Source organism: Biomphalaria glabrata, chromosome 1, assembly GCF_947242115.1.
Source record: "Biomphalaria glabrata chromosome 1, xgBioGlab47.1, whole genome shotgun sequence".
Lineage (NCBI taxonomy): Eukaryota > Metazoa > Mollusca > Gastropoda > Planorbidae > Biomphalaria > Biomphalaria glabrata.
Genome location: NC_074711.1, coordinates 48,036,310 through 48,048,528, shown reverse-complemented (window position 1 = coordinate 48,048,528; position 12,219 = coordinate 48,036,310). Strand labels below are relative to the sequence as shown.

At 35.4% G+C, this 12,219-nt stretch overlaps 1 protein-coding gene across 3 annotated transcripts in view; it reads left to right on the top strand.

Moving 5' to 3' along the window:
• LOC106064166 (ATP-dependent translocase ABCB1-like) overlaps positions 1-12,219 on the top strand; it is a 215,818-nt gene that overhangs the window by 50,111 nt on the left and 153,488 nt on the right. For all 3 annotated transcript variants that reach the window (XM_056040703.1, XM_056040688.1, XM_056040697.1), the window contains 4 exons: positions 750-927; positions 1,018-1,131; positions 4,944-5,054; positions 8,054-8,179. In XM_056040703.1, the coding sequence (XP_055896678.1) occupies positions 750-927; positions 1,018-1,131; positions 4,944-5,054; positions 8,054-8,179 (529 nt within the window). The remainder of the gene's footprint in view (positions 1-749; positions 928-1,017; positions 1,132-4,943; positions 5,055-8,053; positions 8,180-12,219) is intronic.

Here is a 12,219-nt window from a genome sequence, read left to right as displayed (position 1 = left end):
ATATGAAGCCAATCAGCTGATACTCCCATCATAAAATTTGCTGATGATGCAGCAATCATCTGCCTTATTGCAGGTGATGAAAATCTGTACCATTCAACAATTAATTTTATTTTTTTTACCAATTGTATATAGACAACTTTCTAATTTTAAATGTTCAGAAAACTCAAAAAATGAAAATAGATTTTAGGAAACATAAAGGCCATCTTGCAGAAATTCAGATAAACAACAAACCATCACCTGCTGGTATGGTAATACTTCAATGGCACAAAAACATAGAATAAATAGACTAATTAAAAAAGCATTGTATATCATGAACACAGCTACCATCTCTTGAAGAACTTTTTCATAAAAGATACCTTTCTAAACACAACCTGCACCCAGTAAGCCAATGTTACATAAGACATGAACAAAGTTGTCGTCTCCTTTCCATTAGAACTAAAACAGAAACTCCTTTATCCCACTTTCGGTCAGAGTGTTACAATGTCATCTGTCGTCATAGAGAAGTACATAGAAGTCTAATTCACAAAGCGCTGGTTGTGAGTGTATGTATTTCATGTGTGAATGTTGTTCGTAGTTACGCTGAGGTGGTCAAATTGTAGTCAAACTGAATTTCCATTTGATTGGAATAATAAAAAATTCTCTTTTCTTAAAGTTTGAGGGGATTGCTACATCAAAAACAACAACAAATAAATTATAATTGCGTTAAAAATTATTTTGACAGCTTCCCATTTCCTTAATTTTTCCTTCAGATATGCTACTAATCTTACTGAAGCGCAGCGGTTTGGAGTAAAGAAAGGATTTACTAATGGAGCATCAATGGGTTTTATCTGGTTTGTTATATTTTGTTGCTATGCTCTTGGGTTTTGGTATGGTGGAAAGCTTGTTAGAGATGAAAAGGATAACTATACAGTTGGAAAGATGATTATTGTAAGTATAATTTCATAATTTTTATTGCTGCTTTTAAAATGTGTTAAACTAAAATGCATCATTACCATTCAATGTAATTTCTTTTAATAGGTGTTTTTCTCTGTAATTATTGGTGCCTTTTCACTGGGTAATGCTGCACCAAGTATACAATCATTGTCTACTGCTAGAGGTGCTGCATATGTTATATTTCAGTTGATTGATTTGGTAAGTAGTCATACAAATATATTGTTATCTTTACTTTAATAAATTTAAGCACATTTCTCTCAATCTGTAATGTGTTTGTTGATTTATAAATGTCGAATTTAAAAAAAAACTTGCTCCCTGGAAATAATTTTCAGAAAATTACCAGTACTTGAGTTATTCTTATTTTCAGAGTGAATGATAATTCTTTACACACTTTTAATCACTCATCAGCATTTCATACTCTTATTATAAAACATACTCATGTGGCTCAATGATGTCTGTTTAGACCAATTGATAGAAAATGTATTTATATTAACTTAAAATGTATGTATAGCTAAAGCCCACATGAATATCATGCTAGATCATCTGAACATGCACACTACTGTGATATTTCTCTCAACATATGACTGTCTAAGATTGTCATATGAGCGTCATGGTACAACTATGTTTTTCTATAATAATAGCATTGAATTTCTAATAATATAATCATGTTCTGGATCATCATAATTGCTCTTAAAATGCTCATTGTTACAAGTAACATCTCTCTGGTGTATAAAAAAAACAACTATTTTATGAACATAACAATAATTGTTTATTTACATACTAGCTGAATATTACCCTCGGCCTGCTGGCCTTAGTTTGTGTATTAATAATCTAGTGGATTGGATTTAGATCTATGCCAAACTTAGCTATTGTTCCTTTCAAGTTATTTTCTTTCACCACGAAAATAAAAGTAGATTGCGAAATCAAAATCGTTTGACCAATCTTGATAAAACTTGGCATAAATGTTCCTTAGATCATGGCGGAGACCATAGTATATGTTTAAGTAAGTAAGTAACTTGTTCTATAAAGACTTTATGTAATCTTACTGGCCCAACCTTAATTAGTTTGAATTACTTTATTATGATCTGATTATGTTTACACTTACTTAAATTCTATAGGTCTTTAAGAATAAGTTAATTGCTTAATAGATTCTATGTATAGGGAACAGAAGCTCACCACAAGCACTGTATATAGGGAAAAACTAATTATTAATGAAAATGTGTTAGACTAGTATTGCATTGTAAAGACTGTAAATAAATGTATAAATAGTAATGATAGGGCCAGGCATCTAGAAAAGTGCCCATTTAGCCGGTCCGCCCCTGTTTGCTACTACAAATTTGAGAGGTACTGTCAGAGTTGAAAAAGAGAAGCCAAAAGGGATCAAATGGACGAGAGAAATGAATATTAATATAATCAAATCGTTCTTCTGTATTAATAAGTGTTTGATAAACCTCTCCCATCCTATAATCAACAAATATACTAGGGATTCATGAAAATCTATCCTAGTCTACACCTGACATAACAGAATGTTGTGGATAGACGTTCAATGCTAATTTTAAAAAAAATTTAACAACTATATAAATTAACCTCATACGAAGAGAAGTAGGTCATGAGTTCAACTGCAGGATCTTAGATTCAGCTGACATGACCACCAAGTTACACTATGTAAACTCTTCGACAACTCCCATCCTAGAAGAGCATGATGCCACAGACACACCTGATAAAAATTAAGAACTATGTTCAAAATTTTACTCTTTTTATTGAACTTTACAAAGGAATTAATCTGAACTTAATGTCCCATATACCAAAGATGGCCTTTAAGAGAGAAACAAACATTTATATCTTAAAAATAAATAAGTACAACAAAATCTGTCGCAGTGGTTGTCACTGAAATTTCTGGACAAAAGATTTTTGACATACGGCCATTGAAAATAAAGTTTGAGAAACATATTCCGACATTGAAAATGCACATTAAAGACAGCATAAATAAATTTAGTAATTAAGTCGATGTTATCTGGCAGTATTTTTGTAATAATATCTCAGTGAAAGTCCTAAACAATATACAGAACATATCGTAAAAATTTGGGCTCTAATTGTCAGACTCTGATAGCCGCACAATTTAAAGGATATGCTGCAACAGAAAGCCAAACTAAATAGGGCAAGACTAAAACGGTATACTGAGACGACCAAGACAAAAGAACAGAAAGCTCTATTGCAGAAAGAAAGAAATTATAAAAAAAAAAAAACAGAAACACCATTCAAAATATTGAACTGGAGCATTCAGTGACTACTAAAGTAAAGTTCCCCTTCAGACCTTACAATCTATAGGGCAGATGATGTAAAGGTCATCTGTTTCTGTTGCCCATGGTTAAGGAGGGTGTCATGTGTCCAGAACAACGAAAAACCGCCTTTACTTTTCCCCAACTTATGCCTGGTACCCATTAGAGTTGAGACACCCTAAAGATCACATCCTTCACCAGGATTTAAGCCCGGTACTCCCAGTTCGGATGCCAAGCTACTGTGCCTCCTCAATGACTACCGTGCAGTGCTTTTTGTCTGATTCAGTGCATTACATTGTGGATGTCTGAAACATCATTAATGCTTAGGGAAATAAAAAAAAAAGGAAGAACATCTCTCTTCCCCCAAAATGGTACTCCAAATTGTCAAACTATAGCCTTATCACTTGCTTGTTGGTTGAATACAAACTACTAACTTCCGTAATAAACAAATAATAATGTACAAACTTAAACTAATGGCAGAAGAACAAAAAGGCTGCAATTAGGGGTCAATAAAGTACAGATAAACTTTGATGGCATTATATTACAAAAGGCAATCAAGAAAAAGAGAAACTTACACATTCTCTATGAAAAGGCATTCGACTCAGTTACACACGGCTGGGCTGGCTATATAAAAAAACCCTTAGAAATTCACAGAATCATCCCATACATTGAAATGTTACTGGCAATGTGTATTTGTAGTTTGAAAAAAGCAAGTCAGTGACACTAGCTCCAGCTGGAATATCCTGCCCAGTGTGCAGCCGAACATTCCGGGCTCATATAGGTCTCACCAACCACATGAGTAGGCACTAAACCCCAGTGCAAAGCCCTAACCTCCCTGAATGACAAAATTGGTCATCATCGAACCACGATGGACGAACTATACATACCAGGGCAAGTTTCAATCTGTGCTCTGGTTTTGCCTTGCAATCAATCCTGAAAAAACTGTCCAGTAATTTCTTGTATTTCAGCTATGATAGCTTTTAGTAAGGTTAAGAATGCAGCCTTATCAATCTTGTAACTATTTTACAAAGCTGGATATTTTCCAGAGTACCTTTTCTTCCCATTGTCGAATCTCATGTAGTTTTCGGTTCAGATGAGCTTCTTCGAAGTCTTATTTGCTAAGGAAGGAAACTAGTTCATTGCTAGAGGCATGGAGTTCTTGTTGTTATTTTTAAAACCTTCATCCTACAAAATTGGTAAATGCTCTGTGGTACGTGCCCTCCGTCCTTCCTAGACAGCTACAACCTTATGTTGGAAAACTTGGGTGTAAACACCGAAATTCGTTCAATAGTTTTCTAGTCTATCAATATCATGTATGTTAGTGCCACCCCATTATGACACCAAAAATGTAGAGCAGATAGCAGTACTTGGACAGCTTAGCTATTGCAGTAATGCCGTTCTTGCCAGACAATTGATGTTGAGTATTTTATTTATTTTTTATTCGTATGTAAAAAGAATGTTTTTTTGTGGCATTTTTCTGCTTATTAATTTTTTTTCCATAGCACTTAAGAAAAGTTTGATATAACTAAGACTTTGATATAATTAAGTTGATTGTAAAGAGAATGCTATTTCAAAGTTTTAAATAATCTTCTAATAGATATCCCTGATAGAATTACAGACATGTAAAATTCACCAGAAGCAAAGTTGTTATTAACCAAAAAATTAACTTATTATCTTTGTTTAATTAGTTTTGTATTTAATATAAAAAAAAACAACATTTTCTTTTTCCAGAAATCCGCCATAGATAGTAGCTCAGAAACAGGAAAGAAACCAGACTCTCTGATTGGTACAATAAGCTTTCAAAATATACATTTTAGCTATCCATCACGTTCTGCAGTGAAGGTAATCTAGATTTTTTTTTTTTACAAAGCTTTGTCTGTATTAGTGGAATCTTTTACAAATTTTTTTTCTCCCACTTCACATTCTCAGATCAAGTTGAATTTTTTGACAATTACTCAAGACAACACATGAATCAGTTAAAAAAATAAACAATTAGTTAATCAATTCGTGGTAATTAATTAATTTTGTTTTATATAGAAAAAGGGGAGATAAAACTTAGTGTTGAGCAGGGCCGGCCCTAACGATTGTGGGACCCTGCTCAACACTGAAAATGGATTCTGCGAGGCCTAGTCTGGGTAGGAATTAGGATAATAATTGAAAATTAAGATTTTATATTAGAAAATAAATTCATCTTTGCTTTTTATTCATTCTTTACTAATTACAAATACATGATCAAATTAACATTACTTTAAGAACCTTGCGTGTAGCGAAATCATACAGTACACAATCGAAATTCTGTTTCCTAATAGATCATGCTCAATAACAAGAATTGCCAAATCGTTTAACTTTTCACCAGATGCCACAATATTGTTAAAAATATTCTGAGTGCCACAAAGTAGTTTGGCAAAGCAGTGTATCTTTCATTAGTGGACAGATAAACTAAAATTTCTACCATGGTTTTGGCGGTTTTCTGTAGAATACGCCTTTAAGATTCCATTTCATCTGCTAATTCTCGTCCACATATATCTGTAACAAGATTCTTAATTAACAAATCCACCATCTCTCAGTTTCCTTAGCCAAGTAATCAAATTGTTGTACGAAACCTTTGCAGAGCTCAAATGTAATGTTTCACCTTGCAGTTCTTTACTTTACAAAACTGACTTGGAAGAGAACGTCGTACCTTAACACAAGTGATTCTAAGAATTTGTACTGCTTCAATGTTTCATAGTGTTTCTGATTCACTTTTAATTATCGCATCATTAGTCTCTTCAGCTAATTCATCGAGTGCGTCACAAATTTTAGGCAATTGATGACGAAGTGCTCTTCTCAATTTTGACATTACTTCCATGTCTCACATGCATATGTTGCAGTTGGAATGACGATTGTGAGAAGGTGTATTTTTGTTACAGCTTTCGTAATATATATCTACTTATAACTCTCTGACAACTACTTTCTCGATATGTCTAGGTGTCCCGAGGTTTCGCTGTAATTAATTAAACATTAAACAACTAGATCAATACACAGAAACTTTAATGAACTTTACGGCATATATCACTAACTTCACTCTCTACTTTTGACAACTAATACACTTCCGGTGATTCGCTCATTTGTAAAAATAGATTATACATACATCATCATCATCAAACTTCATTTGAGTGAGGGCTTGAGAGGCTCAAATCCTCTCTTGCAAAAGCCCTGGACAGAAACCCTGCTGTCTTGCGTAGTGCATAAATGTCGCCATACAGGTCGAGAATTTTTGGTTTCCCAGACATGTCAAGACGGAGATCAGAAAGTCTGGGGCAGTCAAACAGAATATGGGGCACGGTTTCCTCTTCCTCCGCGCAGCATACATACATACACACATTCACCCGTGACATCTCGCCCCTCCTAAAATTATAACCAATTTTACAAAGATATCTAAATGACATGATTATAAAACAAATATAAAACATTAAAACACAATACAACAAAAATGTTAATTCTATAAGCCACAAAAGCTCTGGGTATGCCACACATGCGTGTATGTAGTCAAACAGACTTAAACATAGTCACAAAGATCTTGACGTAGTCACACAGACTTCGAGGTAGTCACACAGACGTCAATGTAATAGACACACAGTCTATGTTTAAGACACACAGTCTTAGTTGAAGATACAGTCTTAGTTGAAGACACACAGACTTTGATCAAGCCACGTAGGCTTATAACTATGATAAGCGGGACAGAATGTCCGCTACGACGTTTCTTTTACCCGGGATATGCTGCACTTCGAACTAAAAGTCCTGAAGGATCAGGGCACAGCCGAATGACGGACTTGGACTTTGCCGATGACGTTGCACTACTCGGGGCTACAAATAAATGCATACAAGAAATGACGGAGAGCCTAGATAGAGAGGCACCCATAATTGGCCTCCGCATAAACTAGGATAAGACTAAAATTTTGCGAGTGGGATATGAGGCAAAGGGTGCCCCCGTCAGACTTGGCGAGTCAAAGCTTGAAGAGTTGGACAAGTTCACTTACCTTGGCAGCATTATAACAAATGATGGGGATGCCTACCATGATGTAGCGTCACCGGTGCCCTCCTGAGTCCTTCTCTACCCTGAACCTTGAGTTCTTAGATATCTTTGCTACTCGTCGATCTCCGGTTAACCTTTTCATCCATTATGGTTATTTCCTCCTGCTTGGTATTCACTTTCGACCCCAGTGTACACATTCGTTCTTGGATCTCGCTTCCAACTGTGCACATTTGTGCCTGTATTTCTTCCTGAATGCGGTCTAAATGGCCAAAGACCTCATCATCCTTGTCTTCGTAAATCAGGGCTTGTCGTAGGCATGCCGTTAGCGTCTCTTTGCTGCAGTTTAGTTATAGGCCTCGGTCCCAAAGCTCTTCCTTTAGTTCCTTAAACAACAATTGATGTAACAGTTTTACAGGAGGAGAAGCCATTTATGATCTTACTTACCTTCCTTGCAAAGAAGGATCCCACTTCCATACACCACTGTAACTCTGTCAGGCCATTCAACGCAAAGAGAACAATGGCAATACAAAAGTTTAATAAATCTTTTAGAAAACATGGCGAGTATAAACTACCATCAATCGTCACACACGGTTCTCTCCTTCCTGTCACCATTCATTCAAGTAGGTTCTTTTGTAGCGTACGGTGTGCAACCATAGACCCAATGCAAAACAGGGTTATTACAGTAATTTTTATATTTGACTTGTTAGATAATTAGCTTAATTATGACCTTTTATTTTATACTATGTAGTTTTATGTTCATAAGGTTATAAACTGACTTTGAAAAAAAAAACTTGTATTAATTTATGTTTTGCAATTTAAAAAATAGGTTCTCAATGGTCTCAATTTGAATGTTCAGCCTGGACAAACTATAGCTTTAGTTGGAGCAAGTGGGTGTGGTAAAAGTACAACTGTTCAATTATTGCTGAGATTCTATGATCCCCTTGAAGGAAAGGTAAGATGATGTTATCTTATTACAAAGCTTACATCAACTCACTCTGTCTGTCTGTCTTGTCTTGGTAAAAAGTTTGTACATGTTATTTCTCCCAAAACCTATCTCAGATCAAGTTTTGCACAAAAATTTTTGTTTTATATTTGTATTGTTAAGTTATGTAAGTTCTGTTATACTAAGTACTGTCAGGTTTAGGATTTATTTGGGTTGTTAACTAGCTGTATACTATTAAGGTCCCGGGGTTCAACCTGACAAGAACATCACTCACACACAGTTGTACATACAGTAACCAACTAGGTGAATAGTTTAAATAACAACAAAAATAAATGAATTGTATGAAACGTATATGTGTATGTACAATGAGGATAATAAATAGACAATATATATATATATATATATATATATATATATATATATATATATATATATATATATATATATATATATATATATATATATATATATATATATATATAATAGGTATATATAAAGAAATTCAATAATTAATTTAAGCACCTTTGCTACTGCTATTTACTTGTCACCCTGGCTTTATGGTCCACCAGACTCTGACCGACTGGCGTCACAACACTGCCAACCTCGGTAATAGTAAAGTTAGACCTCAGATAATCGCCAATTTGACAATGACACTGAAAAACTGTAATATGTATTTCTGAGACGGCAAGCGACGCCCACAACTCCAACACTGGCACCCTATAAACGAAATAAACACAATACTCTCAACTTCTACACTAAAAATAAAAATAGTGACAAGCTCATACAACATACAATAATAGATATCACAAACGAATAACTCACCCTAAACAGGGGTCCCAAAAATCCAACTGAATAATAAGTCTGAGAAACTGGTACAGACAAATAATGTTTTACGGGCCAACACACCGTCCGTTACAACCAAATTCAGAGGGTGAACTGCCTCATGACAAAGAATGACCGATAGATGTCACCGGACTTTGTGACGTAGCAAAACAATTCAAAACAAAAAAAATACAAGACACTTTCGCCCCGTACACGTACTACGAGTGGAGGAAAAATAAAAAAATAGAGTTAGAAAGAAAAAGACACTTGTCTATACTACGCGACATCCCCCCTCCTCGACGAACTGGAAATTTTGAAAGAAATTCCAGTAATCAAAAATCCTTTCGAAGACAAAACTTTGTAGAAAGAACAAGGAAGAACAAAAAGATCATAAGTGCATCTATGTGACATTTCAAAATGTAATAATGGAAGAAAAAAAATGATGGGGAGTCACCAATTAATGAACCAAGGAGACACAATACAAGTCAAGATAAAAATCCAATAACAAAGAAAAGTTGGTTACCTTGACTTTTAAGGTGACCCATATCAACTTGGGCCAAGAACAACATTAATATAATATACAAAATTATATTCATGGTAGATAAATACACATTATATTCTTGAAATAATAATCATTTGCAAAATATAAAACACAAGTTCAAATGTTATAACACATAGAGACATAATATAAATGGCGGATGGAAGTCTATATCAATCTTGAACAAAGATCAGCCAGCAGATTGTTCTCTCCCTTTACGTGGACAACGTCAAAGGAGTAGTCTTGTAGCATCAATGCCCATCTTGTGATACGTGCGTTTGTAAAGTTTGTGCTCCTGAGATACGATAAGGCCTTGTGATCAGTCAGCAGGTGAAATGTTTTACCTGCTAAATACCTGTCCAGTTTCTTAACAGAATATACTATGGCTAATCCTTCCCGTTCAATAATAGAGTACTTCTGCTCCCGAGGCAACAACTTACGGCTTACGTACTTTATGGGATGTAACACACCTTTGATACACTGACAGAGAATACCAGAAATTCCTTTATCTGAAGCATCGGTCTGAAGAAAAAAAGATAGAGAAGGGTCAGGTAAACGAAGAATAGGATACTTACTCAGACAAGTCTGCACTCTATTCAATGCCTCCGCACACTCATAGTTCCAGTCCACTCTTATAGACTTGCCCCGACGTAGTAACTCTGTAAAGGGGAATACTAAATCCGCGTAACTCGGAATAAATTTGCTGTAATAATTTATCAGATCAATCAAACTACGTATTTCTTTCTTTGTAATGGGTGTTTTAAATTCCATGATCTTTTTTACATTGCTAGGATCAGGTTTGATAACTCCCTGTCCCACATTATGACCCAGAAATTTAACACTAGTGTAGCCCACCTCAAGTTTATCTGGTTTTAGTGTAAAGCCGTTCTCTCTTAGAGCGCAAAAAACATTTCTGACACTTTTCGAGTGTGATTCCCAGTCTTCACTGAAAATACAAATGTCATCGAAGTAGAACAATACATTTTCTACTCCCCTTAGCATACTCTTAACAACCTTATTAAAATGACTTGGAGCACCGCTCAACCCAAAGGGTAAGTAGTGGAACATATAATGCTCCCCAAGAACTCTAAACGCTATAAAAGGTTTGCTCGTTTCACTGATCGGAATTTGCCAGTAACCCTTTGTTAGGTCCACCAATGTAAAGTACTTGGCTTTATACAACATGTTAAACAAATCTTCTTGTTCAGGAATTACCTCAGCAGGTATTTCAGTAATATTATTTAATTTTCTAAAATCTATACAAGGGCGGAGTGTGCCATCTTTCTTCTTAATTATAACAACTGGCGCTGCATAAGGGGAGTCCGTCGGCCCTATAATTCCCAATTCTAACATGTTGTCGATTTCTTGCTTCACTTTCTCTTTCATATGAATGGGCACCGCATATGGTTTCAGAGCTATAGGCTTCTTATCAATCAATTTAATTTTAAACTTTTCGACAGTGGCCCTGCCAGGAACATTGGATATAATGTCTCTATACTCTGTTAAAATTTCATTTACTTGCATCTTTTGCATATGGTTCAAATTGGGGTTAATTTTGACCTGTGTGAAGACATCCTCGTGAATCTTCTCTTTCTGCGTAATTTCTAGCGTTGGAATGTTAGGTAGCATATCATCATTATATTCATCCTGCTCAGCAACGTCTTCCTCCCCTACAACTGAAACCATATTAGCTGACAAAAGTTCATTTCTATTTTCATCTGCAACAATTAGGTTATCTCCCTTCTTTACCCTACAATGGTATCTCATAAGTCTGTTTATATGATATATCTTTGTCATATTTTCTTTCTGGATAACATAATTAAATTGTGAAATCTTGTTTAGACCCTTATACGGGCTCTGCCAAAACACGGACAGCTTACTGTCTCTGTGTGGTTTGAGGACTAAAACACAGTCACCCACATTTATATCACGCCTCGATGAGTATTTGTCATATTGTTTCTTGTATTTATTTCTGTTTGCCTTACTGTTGAAATTAGCAATAGCAGTCACCTCAGATAATCTTGTCTTCAAATCCAGTAAATAACTGAATACATTCTTGTACCCATTTTCCTCTTCGTTATTTATGAACACTTGCTTTAAGATAGCCAAAGGGCCCCTCATTTGTCTTCCGTAGACAAGCTCAAATGGTGATACTCCCGTTGTTTCGTTAGGAACCTCTCGGTAGGCGAACAGTGCTGCGTTGACTTTCCGGTCCCAATCACAAGGGCTATCCTGACACACTTTCCTTAGAAAGGATTTTAAAGAAGAATTAAGTCGTTCAACCATCCCATTAGAGCTCGGGTGGTAAATGGTAGAATGCACTGGTTTGACAGAGAAAAAATTACAGACCTGATTGTACAATTCCGAAGTAAACTGTGGGCCTTGATCACTTAAAATTTCAGTCGGTAGCCCAATTCTAAAAAAAATACTAGTTAGTGCTTCGATAACTGTTTCTGTGTTTATATTTCTCAGTGGTATCGCTTCTGGCCATCTCGTAGCAACATCTACTACTGTCAAAATATACCTATTCTTATTGTCAGTTAACTCCAATGGGCCAATAATATCTGTTGCAACTTTATAAAACGGAGTGGTAACAACATTCATTTGGCCAAGCTATATCTGTCACAACGACGTGGCATCCTAGCTTTCTGACAAATATCACACGACCTCACAAACTCTTTTATGTCTC